Source organism: Musca domestica, unplaced genomic scaffold, assembly GCF_030504385.1.
Source record: "Musca domestica strain aabys unplaced genomic scaffold, Musca_domestica.polishedcontigs.V.1.1 37, whole genome shotgun sequence".
Classification (NCBI taxonomy): domain Eukaryota; kingdom Metazoa; phylum Arthropoda; class Insecta; order Diptera; family Muscidae; genus Musca; species Musca domestica.
The window spans coordinates 4,800,878-4,818,822 of NW_026712321.1; the positions used below are offsets into that span (position 1 = coordinate 4,800,878).

The window sequence follows — 17,945 nt, forward strand, 5'->3', positions numbered from 1 at the left end:
TTCAAAAACAAGGCCAGAGAGTGGTTGAAGAGGGTAGCTTGTAATAAGGGAAGAAGCAAAAAATTGCTTTACTGTTCGATAGCCAATTGTTCTTTAAGGAATGTTGATCGATAACATTTTATTATTCATATTTATTACTGTTCTCCATGGAAAATGTTGTTATCGACCATATTTCCTGTATAAACATTGTTATCGATTAACTATTTTACAGAAAATATTGTTATCGAACATCTTTTCTATAGAAAATTTTGTTATCGGTCACCTTTTCTATAGAAAATGTTGTTATCGATCACCTTTTCTATAGAAAATGTTGTTATCGATCAACTTTTCTATAGAAAATGCTGTTATCGATCAACTTTTCTATAGAAAATGCTGTTATCGAACAAATTTTCTATGGAATATGTTGTTATCGAACATCTCTTCTATAGAAAATGTTGTTATCGAACATCTTTTCTATAGAAAATGTTGTTATCGAACATCTTTTCTATGGAAAATGTTGTTATCGATCAACTTTTCTTTAGAAAATGGTGTTATCGAACAAATTTTCTATAGAAAACGTTTGTTATCGAACAACTTCGCTATAGAAAATGTTGTTATCGAACATATTTTCTATAGAAAATGTTGTTATCGAACATCTTTTCTATAGAAAATGTTGTTATCGAACATCTTTTCTATAGAAAATGTTGTTATCGAACATCTTTTCTATAGAAAATGTTGTTATCGAACATCTTTTCTATAGAAAATGTTGTTATCGAACATCTTTACTATAGAAAATGTTGTTATCGATTAACTTTACTATTGAAAATGTTGTTATCGAACAACTTTTCTTTAGAAAATGTTGTTATCGAACAAATTTTCTTTAGAAAATGTTGTTATCGAACAAATTTTCTATCGAAAATGTTGTTATCCAGCAACTTTTCTATAGAAAATGTTGTTATATAACAACTTTTCTATAGAAAAGGTAGTTATCGAACAATTTTTCTGTAGAAAAGGTAGTTATCGAACAATTTTTCTGTAGAAAAGGTAGTTATCGAACAACTTTTCTGTAGAAAAGGTAGTTATCGAACAACTTTTCTGTAGAAAAGGTAGTTATCGAACAACGTTTCTGTAGAAAAGGTAGTTATCGAACAAGTTTGCTGTAGAAAATGTTGTTATCGAACAACTTTGCTATAGAAAATGTTGTTATCGAACAACTTTTCTATAGAAAATGTTGTTATCGAACAACTTTTCTATAGAAAATGTTGTTATCGAACAATTTTTCTATAGAAAATTTTGTTATCGAACATCTTTTCTATAGAAAATGTTGTTATCGTTCAACTTTTCTATTAAAAAAGTTGTTATCGTTCAACTTTTCTATTAAAAAAGTTGTTATCGAACAATTTTTCTATATGAAATGTTGTTATCGAACAACTTTTCTATATGAAATGTTGTTATCGAACAACTTTTTTATAGAAAATGTTGTTATCGAACAACTTTTCTATAGAAAATGTTGTTATCGAACAACTTTTCTATAGAAAATGTTGTTATCGAACAACTTTTCCATAGAAAATGTTGTTATCGATCAAATTTTCTATGGAAAATGTTATTATCGATCAACTTTTCTATGGAAAATGATGTTATCGATTAACTTTTTTATAGAAAACGTTGTTATCGGACAAATATTAACTAAAAAATTGTTATCTATCCTCTCTTCTTCAGGAAATTTTGTTATCGGACAATTTTTCCACAGAAAATGTTGTTATGGGACAACTATTAAAACGAAAATGTTAGTTATCGGCCCTCTCTTTTTCAGGAAAGTTTGTTATTGCTCCATTTTTTCTAATGAAAATTTTGTTATCGACCCACTTTTCTATAGAAAAAATTGTTATCGACCAATAATTTAGTTAAAATTTAGTTTTCGATTATTTATCATCCATACAATTCTCCGGAAAGCTATCTCTTAACGAAATCATCTCAAAAAGGGAGTTGCCTTGAAACCCACCATCACTTTCGGTAGTCACCTTGAAAATTGTTTTTTCGCAAAAAGCAACAACACCAACAATGACATGCAGTGCCAAACAATTATGTTGTGGTACGTGTTTGTTATCAAACCGTACAAAAAGTACCTGTCAACGAAAACCTTTTTTTCCAAAGCAATTTTCAGACATCCTGTGCCACAGGAGACACACATGTTTGAGGAATAATCTCTTTGTGGGTTCTAGTTGTTGTTGTTGGTGCTGATGATGTTTTTGTTAAATCCCTGTGGCTCTGACAAGAAAATAATAATAATTGTTGTCGTCTCAAGCCCACCTGTCTTCATTTACTTGCAGCAGTCGCCGCATCAACAGCATCAGACAGGTTTTGTTAACCTGTGCCCACTTTTCTGTCACACTCTGTCAGAAGGAGCTGTAAAACAGCAGCAGCAACAACAACATAGTCCTCATCAAAGCATCTACAATAACTAGAAATACAAAAATAAACCCGAAAAAAAACTTTTGGATGGCCTGCAAATTTTGAGAGCTATTACCGAAAAAACCGGTAAGCCAAAAAACGAGGTTGGGTTCGGGAATTTATGGGGAGGATTATAAGAAAAAAATTTGAATATTTGAAGTAAAGTTAAAGATTATCTCGGACCCATATGTCGATCTTGCTATTCCCTGCCCTTTTCGGGCCATGATAGTTGTTAAGGAGCCAAGATCCATAAAAAGTTAATAACTAAATTTCTTGATTTTTTACCCCCAGTAGGTCCATCTCTGTAGGTCTTTACCCACCTTATTATACCTTTCCAAAATCCATTTATTTATTTCTGTTTTTTTTTTTGCCAAAAAAACAACAGCAGCGATAACCTCACCAGAATTCATATGTTCTCGTTGGTTGGTTGGTTTGGTACAACAACATAATTACAAACATGCACACACACCTATACATAGGTACAATAATGATTCCAGTTTGTCGACATCTGAGTCTGGAGCCGGGCAATAAACACATGCCAGCAGGCTGGCATCAGTCATCAACAAACAGCATCTCTGGGGGCTATCAAATATCTGCAGTAGGAGACATGAACGCTAGACAAGAGTCGGAAGACACACACACATGTACGCAAATGGCAAAGAAATGACAACAACAAAAAAATTTGCTTTTAAACAAAAAATTTTGGCAACTTTTTATGAAATTTAGACCTCCCCCACAAAAGGTCGAAATTTTCAGAAATATATTTTACTGCACAGCAAGAGACTGGATTATCCGATTTTGCTCCAACTTTTGCAAATTCTAATGTTTGCATCCGTGCTAAGTTAGGTGCGAAAATGGACAATATCGGTGCACACCAGCAAGTACCTCCCACATAGAGGGTCAAAATTTTGAAAAATTATTACTCTTATAAAATGGGATCTAAGAGCCCGATTGTCTTCAAATTTCACACATCACAATATTTTTATTAACCAAAGGTCAGGTGTGAACATGGAATATATCGGTCCACTCCTTCTGCTTCCTCCCCCACAAAGGGTCAAAATTTTGAATATCCATGAAGCTCATAAAACTCGGAATTAACATCCAATTCCCTTCAGACTTGGTACATCTCAATATTTTTATCAACACAATATCTGTTGTAAGTATGGCAGAGTTCGGACCATTCCTTCTGGTACCTCCCCCACAAAGGGTTAAAAATTTTGAATAACCAAAGCGATTATAAAATACGAAATAAGCATCCGTTTCCCTTAATATTTAACACATCCCATTATTTATACCAACATAAGATCTGATGTGAAGATGGTAGAGATCGGACCATTCCTTCTGGTACCTCCCCCACAACGGGTCAAAGTTTTGAATATCCATGAAGCTCATAAGACTCGAAATTAATATCCGATTCCATTCAGACCTGGCATATCTCAATATTTTCATCAACACAAAACCTGTTGTAAATATGGCAGAATTGGGACCATTCTTTCTGATACCGCCCCCACAAAGGGTCAAAATTTTGAATAATCAATACGATTATAAAATCCGAAATAAGCATCCGTTTCCCTTCATATTTCACACATCCCATTATTTATACCAACATAAGATCTGATGTGAAGATGGTAGAGATCGGACCATTCCTTCTGCTACCTCCCCCACAAAGAGTCAAAATTTTGAATCACCATGAAGCTCATAAAACGCGATATTAACAACCGATTCATTTCAGACTTGGCACATCTCAAAATTTCTATCAACACAAGATCTGCTGTGAAAATGGTAGAGATTGGACCATTCCTTCTGGTTCCTCCCCCACAAAGGGTCCAAAAATTTGAACGACCAAAACGACCATAAAATTCGAAATGAGCATCCGGTTCCCTTCATATTTCACACACCCCATTATTTCTACTAACACAAGGTCTGCTGTGAAGGTGGTAGAGATCGGATCATTCCTTCTGGTACCTCCCCCACAAAGGGTGACAATTCTCAATTAATTTATCTATCATATCTTGCGAGACAAGTCAGCGATTGTTTACAACTTTTTATATCTAAATATCTCTCTCTCTCAACCAGAAACCTGAGATTAATTCGGAATTTATGATTTCGCATAAAATTGGATATAAATTTTCGATTTTCTTGTAATTTCGGCTATACCAATATTTTTTTCTGTATTAGATGAAATATGAAAATGGAATACTTCGGTCGACTTTATGTGGTACCTCATGCAAATTTTAACATTTTCTAAAAATCATCACATATCATCACATATAAAGTGAAGGAAGTAGCCCATATAGTCCAAACCTAGCACGTCGCAATATTTATTTCACCATTATTTGGGTCCGATACGAAATGGACAATATTGGCTCATTCCTTCGGAACCTACTCCATAGAGGATTAACAATTTTAATAATCATAACAAAAGTCAAAATATATTTTTTTAAATAATAGAATATTGGCTGAGGATATACATCCGTCGACAAAACGGACAGAAACTTTTTAACTTGTTTTCTATATTTTTTGCTATAAATTTATTAAAATATTAATTCATATATTTATTTTATTATTTATTTATTTATCTATCTATTAATATCTTCATTTTTTGATTCTGAGCATGATTAGCACCCATAACAAAAAAGCCACAACAACATCTAGCCAAAATAATCTCACCTTGAGTTTGCAATCTCTTGACTATGTCTCTCTCCCTGACAGATGGCATGGCATGGCAGGTAGGGTACCGTCATTCAACAACAAAAAAGTACATGTGTTTGTAAAATTGTTTGTTTTTTTGGTCACATCACTCAACATTCAACAAAATACCCCCATCATTTGAAACATGTACTTGCTACATTGTCTGTCGCCTGACTGGTTTTGTTTGATGTTGTAATTACTCGTGCCTCATTGCTTTGTCGTGGTTGTTGTTGTTGCTGCTGCTGCTCTGCACCTAATCTTGAACATGTGTTCTGTTGTCTTGTAAACAACATCGCCACCGGTAAGATTACTTTAAAAGATAGAAGAGATAACACCACGGCTTATCTAAACACAATAAAATAAATCCACAGAGATTTGTGAGGGTAATCCCATCTCATCCCATCCCTGTATACCTACATAGGAAATATCGAGAGAGATAATCAAAACAAAACTGTTATCACTAATTTTTGGGCTTTGTGACTCCATTCTATCAATTGGTGAGAATAAAAATGTTTCTCCCACAGTATTGGTAAGTAGCGGCAAAGAGAGAATGAGAGGGAGCCAATACATAATCAAAACATAAACAAAACGGTTATGTCTTCCCCTTTTTGAAGTATTAATTTTCTCACCTGTCTCCACTGTTTGGTGAGAGGTTTTATTTCCGTTGTGAGAGAATTGTTTTCGTAGAGAGATAGTACCGTTTCCGTTGTGGGAACTAATACGCTCTCAAATGTATGATTACTTACGCCTGTCCCCAAACAAAACATAAACAAATTGCTTCTGTTTGATCCTTTCAATCTCAAGCCAGAGGTGGATATGAGTTATTATCAATTAATAGAAAACACATTACGCTTTCACAGTGGCAAATATTTTTATTGAATATTGACTTGATTTTTGTTTTGGGAAAATTAGATTATGTTGTGAGAGAGTCCCGAAGAAACAACATTAACCATTGAGATCATGGTAAAATTTTTCATTTTCTGCCAAATTTCACTGCATAAAAACAACTTTTCCATCTCTGTTGTGTGTATTTACAATGCATTTATAAATATATATCTTGACAATGAGATGTTTTAAAACGAATAATTTTGAAAAAATTGTAAACATATGTTTGCATGACTCTACCTTTTTGATAGTACCATGAGTGGGATTTTCTAACTCATTTTTATACCCTCTACCTTGAAAAGGATGGTATGTTCCGTTTGTAACATCCCTTTACATTCGTCGCAGACCCCATAGAGTATATATATATTCACGATTAGCATAAAATTCTAAGTCGATTTAACGATGTCCGTCCATCTGTCTATTGAAATCACGATACAGCCCACATTATTTGACGTAGAGATTAAACATTTGGTAGAACAATTTGTATTGTATATAGGATGGTTGGAATTTAAAATGAGATATATAGGGTCCTCGTTTTGGAATAGCCGCCATATAACGATGCCCCCCAATATTCGGTATTTTGGTGATTTCTGCCATATTTTTTCACGGATTTGTTTAAAAATTGGTATTTGTAGGTCATAATGGATTCTAGGTCCGGTGGCGAAACATTGTATGTATACGTCCACGTTTTGGTATAGCCCCCATATAACGGCACCTCTCGATATTCGGTAAATTGATGATTTTAGCTACATTATTCACTGGAAATGTTTCAAATTTGGTATTTGAAGTTCGTAATAGATACTACAGCCTATGACAGAAAATTTTCCGTGCAGGTCAACGTCTTCTTATAGCCCTCATATAACGGTACCTTCCGATATTCGGTATTTGGATGATTTTAGCGACGTTACAGCTTTTTTACTTGCATTTTTTGTAAATATTTTTGTTTAATTTTCAATAGCAAATACTTTCATACTACGTAGGTAGGTAACACCCCCCATCGTACCTGATAAAATGTTTGTTTTTGTATAACGCCCGAGCTCTGTGTTTAATATTCAGTGCATGTTTGTTAATTTGAATGGCAAAATGTAACGTCATTTGGCCGTTATGCTTCGTTTGGTGGATAGAAGGAAGGAAGTAGGTATGTACATAGATACGAAAAAATCATTAACGTAATTTTAAATGAGATATTTTTTGGACTTGAAAATTTGAATATTTTTACAATGAAGAGAATTCGACACATATTTTGGATGGGGTGGCCGAACTTTTTTATCACACAAAATATTACTATGACATCTAAACTTTTCAGACACAAATAGGTATCAATCGTTTGATTTGATTTGAAATTTGATGTGTGGCCAGTTACCTTTGCAAATAAAAAAACTCATTTTAGAAATTACCTTAAATTTATCCTTTTAGCTCTCGAAGGGAGTAACCGATTTGATCCAAACTTGGTACATCGTAATATTATTGTCAAACTTAGATCGAGTTCGGAGATGGATAATATCGGTCCACTCCTTCTGGTACCACCCCCACAAAATGTCAAGATTAAAAAAAAAATATTTTACTGCACAGAAAGAGAAAGGATAATCCGATTTCGCTCCAACTTTGCAAATCCTAATATTTGCCTCAGTGCTAGGTCAGGTGCAAAAATGGAAAATATCGGTCCACTCTATCAAGTACCTCCCCCACAAAAGGTTAAAATTTTGAATAATTACAACTCTTATAAAATGTGATGTAAGTGTCCGATTGTATTCAAATTACACACACCACAATATTTTTATTAACCCGAGGTCTGGTGTAAAGATGAGATATATCGGTCCACTCCTTCTGGTACCTCCCCCACAAACGGTCGAAATTTTGGATATTCATTACGCTCATAAAACGAGAAATAAACATTCGATTCCATTTAGACTTGGAACATCTCAATATTTCCATCGACACAGGATCTGTTATAAAGGCGGTAGAGATCAGACCATTCCTTCTGGTACTTCCCCCACAAAGGGTCAAAAGCTTTGAATAACCTAAACCTTTATAAAATACGAAATAAGCATCAGGTTCTCTTTATATTCCACACATTCCATTATTTCTACTAACACAAGATCTGTTGTGAAGATGGGATATATCGGTCCTGTCTTTCTGGTACCTCCCCAACAAAGGGTCAACATTTTGATTATTCATGGAGCTCCTAAAACGCGAAATTCGGCGATTTTTACAACTTGCTATATCTAAATATTTCTCTTAACCAGAAATCTGATATGAATATGTAATTGATCGGAATTTATGATGTCGCATAAAATTGGATATAAATGTTCGATTTCCTTCAAATTTTGCACATACCACTATTTATATCTGTATTAAATGAAGAATGAAAATGGAATATCTTAGGCATATTCCATATTTTTCCAAAATTGGCACATATCTCATATAAATTACAAGAAGTAGTCGATATATTTCAAATATGTCACGTTGTAATATTTCCATATCAATGTTTGGCCATGCAATGAAAGAGGTCATAAATTGTTTTAAGAACACCTCATGTCTTCACAATTCAGTGTGTGGCCAGTTACCTTTACAACTTAAACATATCACAAATCACTTTCGTTACATTTACATGGCAATTTAAAGCAAATATTCTCTGACATTTGACATCAAACACATTATCACTATGGCTCTCACTTCTCCCCACTCCACTTTTGCCATTACATTTCCCACATCATTGAAATTACCTTCCTTAAAGGGCAATTTGGGGAACATTCGTCATTGGCAATATTAAAATAACATTGGCAATATCTTAATAACAACAACGAAAACAATATATTTTTCTTGTTATTTTTGTAAGCACAACCTTGTCATCAAAGTGCCAATTTTGTTTTTGATAGATATGTGTTTGTTGTTGTTGTTTTTATTAGTTTTCATTTCTTTGTTTTCAAATGCAAAATGCTGCATTTGCAAGGCGCACTGGGGGTAAACAACCACTCTCCACTCATGCTCTTTCGTCTCTCACAACAACAAATTATCTGCTCCCTTGGTAATAATGGTGTTGTTATTGCGCTGCTTTGCTATCTGGCTGTGTGTGTGTGGTGTCAAAGAAGCACCATGTGTATTCAAAATAAAAAGTTCTTGATTTTTTTTGTGTAAACTGACAACAACAAAAGCAACGAAGGAAAATACTACGAGAATAAACCGATGACAACCTTGAGTAGTAGTAGTAGTAGGGATTTTTATTATTTCTTATTTTTTCTTACTTTGATTTGTAGGGATATTAATTTTGTTCAACAAAAATAAAAGAAAATAAAATTAAAATCAATTTTTATTCGAGTTTTTTTATTAATTTTTTTTAACACTCAAGCACTTGGAAAAGAATTATGTCAAATAATTATTATGCTTGTCACACACACAACTCGCTCAAAATAAATACCAGGGTAAATTTTCGTTTAGAATGACTTTCTATTTCTTTCTTAGCAGTCGTTTTGTTTTTTTATTTTTTCTCCTTTTTTAAGACAGCCATGTATTTTTTCTTCTTTAAGCTTGGTCATAAAAATACCACCCACCACCCCCTTTTTGACATTAGGTGGTTTGTTAGCGATGACGAATGTTTGATTTGTATTTGTGTGTTTGTTGTTTTTTTCTTCTTCTCATATGGTCGGTCACACAGACGACATCGCTTTTTTGCCAGACTTAATAATAATGACGTCACTTTTCATTTACAAAACCTAACCAGCACTTGACACAAATCAAAAATAAATAAACTTTTATTTTCACAGGCTTTTCCAGGTTAACAATTATTCGCTTCATGTTTAAAACTTGAATTTTTTCTCATTTTATAACATTCTCCAATTCTTGTTCTTCAGCTTCTTCTTCTTCATTATCATCTTCTTTATTGTTAAAGCTAACTTTTGCACACAATTCTTTTTTTTTGCTTACATTCAATTCAATGGGTTAGAGCGAGAGAACAATATTACTCCCGTACCCGCAACAAACAATCGTTGAACGTTTTTGTTGTTGTTTTTTTACCGTACATTCGTACATTCACCGCGACGACCAATTCGTTACTATGCTTTTCTTTTTCCGTGATATGAACAATCAAGTCTGTTTTTGTTTTGAAGACGGCGACAATATGATGTCAGTTGTCCGCAGATGCTTGGGTCGAGTTAACGCCGTTAAGTTGGTGTGCCATATCGATTTTCAGAACCCTGACTCATATTTATCGTATGGACCGCTATTCAATTTGTTTGGTTACCGGTCTAAAAAAGATGTAGTCGCCTTTTGAACGCTTAAGATGGTATTTTTATTTTTAATATAATTATCAATTTTCTTCGCAGAATTTACAAACTGTTGTTATGCAAAATTCTGCTATTATTATTTAAATATTTATTTGAGGAATACTCATTAGGGATACCATGGTCGAGTTGCACCCCATATAAATCTATGTTTCATGCCATTTCGTTCCATGGAACGGCTTAGATATAAATAATGTAAAAATAAGTTATTACATATTTAATAATTTTGTAAACAATGTATATTCGAATTTTTTAATTATTCAGATTATTTGAGGTGAAAACAGTTTCATTTTACATTAAAAAATTAAATAATGTAGGTGGGAGCGCGAATCCGTGTGAACAGGCTTTGTATCAATGAAGTCAAAATAACATGGCAGAAGAATACAGGTAGATGCATCATCGCCTGGGAGCATTGATATGTCAAAAAAATTTAAATGTTTTTTCAAATATAAGTAGATTTTTAAATGTTTTCTTGTACGACGTCATTCGGAGGTTATTATAATTCGCGTATTTAGAAATTTAAATAAGATTTCATTCAACATTTTCAATTCCAAAATTGGTTTGACAGTTCATTGTCCCAGCAGCTGTGACGATGCGTCTATCTATATTCCTTTACCATGTTAAAATACCATAAATCCATGTGCACCCTTTGATATTACGTACGACGAGTGACAGAAATATTCAAATGTGGAAAATATGGACTTTTTTGGAAAATGTGGTTACTTAATATGCAAATTATTAGCCTTTTAATAATAGTATGTAAATATTGGTCTTTATCAGATCATTACCAGCCACGCACCCATTCTGATTTTAAAGCCTGAATCTTTACGGAACATAGATACATTTCAAAAGAACTTTTATATAATCTATGATCCTAGAGATCTACACTTGTCTTATGAAAATGTGAAATAAAAACATTTATAACAAAAAGAAACGTCAAATGACAAAATATATACAGGAAAAGTTTACTATTTCCATATTTTCGTAGAACAAAAATCTTGCCCCAGAGTCATGTAACAAAAAAAATAAATAAATAAACTGCTTTTCCTTTTACTACATCAGCCGAATAAAGGCAAGTAGCATAACTTTCGACGGGTAAAGCCAAAACACAGTCAGCGTTTAGCTTCATTTTCTTGCTTCGCTTATTTGAAATGACTACAAAAAGAATTCTATAGTCAACAAAGCCTACTGTTTTAAAAACAACTGGTGGTGTATTTTATTTGCTATGACATTTAACTCAACTCGTTTAGAGTTCATACTTCAAAGACTTTAAGATCAAAACAGAACAAAGTTTAAATTGTGACTTTGGCGTGAAATCAGAATTTAAGCTTTAATCCATTTCACCCTTTAGTCTGGCAAAAGCTTTCTGGTGCCAGAAGTGTAAGGATCTAGTACTTTTCCAATTATTTGACTTTTTACGGTTTCATCGATTATATCACATTTGATTTCATATGGGTTTTTTATTATAAATTATTCTACCTTAAACACATATAGTTTGGCGTGTAGCCAACATGCATTATTATTTGCTAAGACAGCTGATCCCTTATTCGTCGCAAGTCGATCTGTATATCCCTAAAACTTGCACGTGTATGAACATTGCCGTTTGTTTACATCTACGAAGCTGGTTGATTTTTTTAATTGCTCCTGATTTTGAATTAAATTCTTAAAAAATATGAAGTTCTCATACAAGGTAAATCCAAAAAAGTGGCTAAGACGAGCCATTCCATCCCATTATCCAAAAAAATTATGTTAATTAATAATGGAAAATCAGAAACAAACGTGAAGAACTTTGAGTCAAACAACATCAATAATATCAACATTTTTTTCTCAGTTTTCCAATTTACTAGGCACCATATACAGAAGAGGCAATGTCCTGTTCACTCCTGATGGAAATTCCATTATTACCCCGGTGGGCAATCGTTTAACGCTATATGATCTGAAAAAGTAAGTAAATTCGATCGTAGTGGGGTAATGAAAACTAACCACGTTTTTCTTGTTGTTGTTCTTGTTTAGCAACAAAGCCCGCACTCTGTCCCTGGCATCGAACTATAATTACAGAAGTTTGGCTTTGTCACCGGATGGCAGTCTTCTACTGGCCGTCAATGAAAATCATGAGGCCCAATTGATAAGCATGGTATCCTGTACGGTTATACATACCCATAAGTTCCAACATGATGTCCGCTGTGTGGTATTCAGTCCCAGTGGTGCCCATTTTGCTGTGGCCATGCAAAATTTAGTATTTATTTTCAAAGCTCCCGGAGAATTGACTGGAGAATATAATCCATTTGTATTGGAGAGACATTTTCTCGGTGGATTCGATGATGTTACCTATTTGGATTGGTCCACCGATTCGAGATTTTTAATTGTCGGTTGCCGTGATAATTCCACCAAAGTTATATCCATATATTTTATGAAACATTTTCGTACATTTGTATTGGGTGGCCACACAGATTCCATAGTGGCCTGTTTCTTTGAAAATAATAGCTTAGATGCAAATACTTTGTCACGGAATGGTCAGTTGTGTTTGTGGGAATGTAGCCGAGATATGTCTTCAATTGAACGAGTGGAGGAACATGAGAGACAGCAGTACTTGTCTTATATGACAAAAAAACGTTTGAAGGCCGCTAAAAAGGTGGCCGATGACTCGGAAGAGGAAGAAGATGATGTAGAGAATACATTGGAGAAACGTAATCCCACGGCCGAGGAGCTGTTGCAGGCTGGGAAAGTTGTCGACGACAATGAAGTGGAAGATGAAGACATTAAAAGGGGACATCCTTTTTATTACAAAAAGCTGGGACGTTACTATTTGGCCGATGATCCACGTAAAGAAAAGTATGATGCAGTACTTACGGCAGCCCATTATAATCGTAAAACCAAAATTATGGTGGTTGGTTTTAGCACGGGAGCATTTTACCTTTATGAATTGCCTGAAGTTAATATGATACATTCGTTGAGTATATCGGATTATGCTATATCGGCGGCATTGTTTAACAACACTGGAGATTGGGTGGCATTGGCTTCCAGAGAGCTGGGCCAGTTACTGGTTTGGGAATGGCAATCGGAACAGTATATTATGAAGCAACAGGGTCATAGCAGTGAAATGACATGTATCAGTTATTCACCGGATGGCCAATATATTGCCACGGGTGGGGAAGATTCTAAAGTTAAGTTGTGGAACACACAAAGTGGTTTTTGTTTTGTGACCTTTAGTGAACACAGCAGTGGTGTGACGGATTTACAATTCAGTAGAAGCAAAAAGTTTTTGGTCAGTAGTTCTTTGGATGGTACCGTGAGGGCTTTTGATATCAATAGGTGAGAGTGATAAAATATTTTTTTTAATTAGAGTAGTAATCAATATTTTTTACAGATATCGCAATTTCCGTACCTTCACCTCACCTCGAGTTGTGCAATTTTCCTCGGTGGCAGTGGATTATTCGGATGAATTGGTTGCCGCCGGTGGCCAAGATGTTTTTGAAATCTATTTGTGGTCCATTAAAATGGGTACTCTGCTGGAAGTGATAAGTGGCCACGAGGGTCCCGTCTGCTGCATTGCCTTTTCGCCAGTACCAACTTCATCGACTTTGGTCTCTGGTTCCTGGGATAAAACAATAAAAGTATGGAATTGTTTGGAATCCAAATCGGAACATGAAACTATTGATGTTCTCTCGGATGTCACTTCGGTGGCCTTTAGTCCCAATGGGGAAAATGTAAGTATATTTTGGTATTTAAAACGAAATCTTATGGAAATATTTTTGTCCCTTTCTATAGGTTGCAGTGGCCACACTGAATGGCAACATTTGTGTATTTGATGTCAAAACAGCAACTCAAATTAGTACCATTGAGGGTATTAATGATTTGAACAGTGGTCGTTTGGAAACTGATGTCATTACTGCAAAACAAAATAAAAAGGGAAAGTAAGTTGGAAAGAAAGCAAGAAGAAAATGATGAACCGAAATTTTAAAGATCGTCTTTAAGAAGTTCTTTCACAAGAACGCCTGAAAGTCTTCTATAAAAAGGAGAAGGTCTTCTTGGATAAAAAGACATTGTAGATTATTTCTATAAAAACCAGAGCTCCTAAAGACCTTAAAATAAAAGAAGCCCTTTTGAAGGTTTTTTTATAAAGAGAAGAGCATAAAAAGATCCAGAAGAATGTAAGATTTTCTCCGAAGTAAGACCATCTAAAGGTCTTCTTAAAAGAAGAACTTATATTATTCTTATTTATAAAGATGACTTTTTTTTTAAGTTTCCCAGTTAAGAAGCCTTTTACAGGACTTCTTGGAAATAAGACAGATCTTTTATATGTCCTCTATAAAAAACCCTTATAAAAGTCTAAAAAAAGATATACCTTCTTTAAAAAAACCCTTCCTACGAAAGGAAAAGCTTCAAAATTGTTTCATAAGCCGAAAACCTTCAACGATCTTCTACGAAAATAATACCTGTTTAAGGCCTTTGACGAAAGGGAAGTCTACTTTTTTCTACAAAAAGTATAAAAGAACTCATGTGGTTATTTTATAAAACCTATTCCAAAGGTCGAATACCTTCTTTAGGTGTTTAGGGGATTAATACTTCTTCCTTTGTAAAAAAATATTTATTTAATTAATTTCTCTTCTAGATACTTTTCATCCATTGAATATTCCGTGGATGGTGAGTGCATATTGGCCGCCGGAAACTCCAATGTTATTTGCATTTATCATGTCAAAGAAGCTATGCTATTGAAGAAATTCGAAATAACCCAAAATAAAAGTTTTGATGGTCTCAATGTGAGTAGAGAATACTTTTGATTATATTTTTTAAGATTTTGATGAAAATGTTCTTGTTGTAGGAATTCATTAATCGCCGTTATATGACCGAATTTGGTAATATGGCACTGGTGGAACAACGAGAAGAGTTGGAAGGCGGCAATGTGGCCATACGTCTGCCGGGTGTACAAAAAGGTGATATGGCTGCTCGAAATTTCAAACCTGAAATGAAAGTATTTTCGGTGAAATTTTCACCCACCGGTCAGTCATTTGCGGCGGCATGTACCGAGGGGCTGTGTATCTACAGTTTGGATAAGGGTAAGAGCGAAATTTTTAATAGCGAAACATGTTTTTCTCTAAATTAAAATGGTCTTATGATTTTTGTTTAGGAGTGGTATTTGATCCTTTGGATTTGTCATTGGAAGTAACACCCAAGGCAATTAAGGAGTCGCTGAAAGAAAAAGACTTTTCCAAAGCCTTAATAATGGCCCTGAAATTAAATGAAACAAATATGATTAATTTGGCTCTGGAGAGTATCCCGTACATTGATAGTAAGTTATTATTATTATTATTTAAATTAATCTATATTTTGAAATATATATTTTGTTTCTTTTAGTACAATTAATTTGCTCCACATTACCTGATCACTTGGCCCATCGTTTGCTACAGGTCATTGCACGTCAACTACAAACCTCACCCCACATTGAATTCTATTTGAAATGGTCATGCAGTCTACTGTTGACCCATGGCAATAGAGACGGTGTCTTTCAGCATGCCTCACTGTTGTCACTGCATGAATCTCTGTCGCGTAAATATGAAACGTTGAATAGAATGTAAGTCCTATACAACATTGTTAGACAGAGTTGATATTAAATTGTTTTTATTTTCTTTTTCAGTTGTGATTTCAATAAGTATACCATGCGTGTCCTCCTGAACACCGCCAAGAATCAGTATAGCAAAAATCCCCAATTAAAGGATGCCTCTTCGGATCAAGAAATGAATGAAGGTGAGGGGAATGATGATGACGACGATGATGGCTTGCTGCTTATCCGATCAAAATCAAACGATAAGGCAGAATTTGAGGAAGATGATAGCAGTGAAGATGATGACGACGACGACGATGATGATGACGAATGAAATTTTGTAATTTAGTTAGGTTAGGTTGTAAGCATTATATTTTTACAAATATTTTGATAGAAGAAATTGTTGTAATTGAAAAAAATTGTATTGATTGAAATTCATTGGGAAAAATGGTCGCCACGGTTGGGTTAAAAGGAGCCTTAATAGAAAATAGAATTGAATTAATATCAAGGCATATTTTTCGAGGCCTCTAATGGGAGGGTTTGTAAAGGCATGGGTATGAGAATATAAAAGAGTTTTCTACACGCGTATAGAGGTTGATATTAGGGCACTTTTATAAGTGAAGTAAGAAGACCCATAAATACGGTTTAATAGTTGCTTTCAAGGCCTCTAATGTTGGAGGTTATAGATGCCTCTAAGGTTTACCTTAGAGAGTTTTTATTAGTGGATTGGAGGTCTATAAAGAGGGCTTAATTGCTGTTTAGAAAGGGAGTTCATTTTGTCTATTTGCGCCCAAAATGGGCTGTTATGTAAAGATCTTAAAAATCTACTTGAGGCATGTTGAGATGACTTTAAACAATGGTAAAAAAAGAATATAAATGTCAATATAAAAAAGGAATTGCGTGAATATTAAAGCGAAATGAATTGTTTAAAACTCATTCCTTAATATTAGTACGGCATATTTTTGAGGGCCTATGAAGACGGTTTTTAGAGACCTATAAATGAACTTTAAAATCCACTTTATATTGTATAATGACGGCTTTAAAGAGTAGTCATGTATAGACGTTTTTGGAACCGTCCATGGCCCTATGGGTAAGCAACTGTATTGTTACTGTATAAATGTGGTTTCGTATAGGCATATAAAGTCGGGCTATAAAAGCTGTTTTAAAACGGTTGTAAAATGAGCTTTTAGAAGTCTTTAAACATGGTTTTATAGTCGCCCATATAGACGTTTCTATTCGAAGTTGGAAAACCCCTTGTTAGGTATTTTAAAACAGAATACTTTTACAGAGACCTCTTTAGAAAGAACCCCATTCATAAAGCCTTCCACTTTCCAAAGCCTTTTAAAAGGTCTTAATTGGTCATGTATTTTAAAAAGTCTTTCAACCTCTCCTTTTTAGACAGTAGACCTTTAAATTAACTTTTTTAGCCAGACAAGCTTTCCAAATCTTTCTATTGTCATAAGGTAATTCAAAATGGTATTTTTTTAGATATTTCGGAAATTTCTTTTATGGAAATATATTTTTAGAAGTTATTTTATGGACATAAGCATTTCTTAAAGGTTATTAATGGTCAAAGAGGAAGCAATAACTTTCCAAAGGGACTTTATATTTGGAAGACCCCTTGTTAGACATTTTTAAACAAAATACATTTACAGAGCCCTCACTAGAAAGAATCCCATTTATAGAGCCTTCCACTTTCCAAAGTTCTTTTAAATAGTCTTTAATTGGTAATGTATTTTAAAAAAGGGGTCTGAACCCTCCTTTCTCTCTCTTTGAGACAGTAGACATTTAAATAAACTTTTGTAGCCAGACAAGCTTTCCCAGTCTTTCCATTGTCAGAAGGTAATTCAAAATGGTCTTTTTTAGATTACTTTCCGGCCTATAAAGAAGTCCGAAATTTCTTCAATGGAAATATGATTTTTAGAAGCCATTTTATGGACAGAAGTATTTTTTAAAGGTTATCAATGGTCAAAGGGGAAGCAATACTTTTCCAAAGGGATGTTATAGTTGGAAGACCCATTGTTAGGCATTTTTAAACAGAATATCTTTTAGAGAGCCCTCTTTAGAAATAACCCAATTCATAAAGCCTTCCACGTTCCAAGTCCTTTTAAAACGTC

At 34.1% G+C, this 17,945-nt stretch overlaps 2 protein-coding genes across 6 annotated transcripts in view; one reads left to right on the top strand and one right to left on the bottom strand.

Moving 5' to 3' along the window:
* The window catches only part of LOC101889572 (EH domain-binding protein 1), an 81,793-nt gene extending 71,676 nt beyond the window's left edge, over positions 1-10,117 (bottom strand). For 2 of the 5 annotated variants that reach the window (XM_059126098.1, XM_059126094.1), the window contains exon 1: positions 9,931-10,117. The gene's annotated coding sequence lies outside the window, so the exon portion shown is untranslated. The other 3 variants (XM_059126097.1, XM_059126095.1, XM_059126096.1) reach the window with 3 other exon arrangements.
* Positions 10,118-11,841: 1,724 nt separating this feature from the next.
* LOC101900073 (periodic tryptophan protein 2 homolog) lies at positions 11,842-16,235 on the top strand. Its single transcript, XM_005178392.4, has 10 exons — positions 11,842-11,976; positions 12,118-12,230; positions 12,300-13,598; positions 13,654-13,993; positions 14,055-14,200; positions 14,899-15,046; positions 15,109-15,343; positions 15,415-15,576; positions 15,642-15,858; positions 15,922-16,235. The coding sequence occupies exons 1-10, from the start codon at positions 11,959-11,961 to the stop codon at positions 16,160-16,162; spliced, it is 2,919 nt and encodes a 972-aa protein (XP_005178449.1). The 5' UTR covers positions 11,842-11,958; the 3' UTR covers positions 16,163-16,235.
* The last annotated feature ends 1,710 nt before the right edge of the window (positions 16,236-17,945 follow it).

Excerpts from the sequence above, each read along its gene's own strand:
- LOC101900073 (XM_005178392.4), top strand. Across the intron at positions 15,047-15,108 it reads AAAGTTTTGATGGTCTCAAT|GAATTCATTAATCGCCGTTA; the intron begins GTGAGTAGAGAA and ends TTCTTGTTGTAG. Across the intron at positions 15,344-15,414 it reads TATCTACAGTTTGGATAAGG|GAGTGGTATTTGATCCTTTG; the intron begins GTAAGAGCGAAA and ends ATTTTTGTTTAG.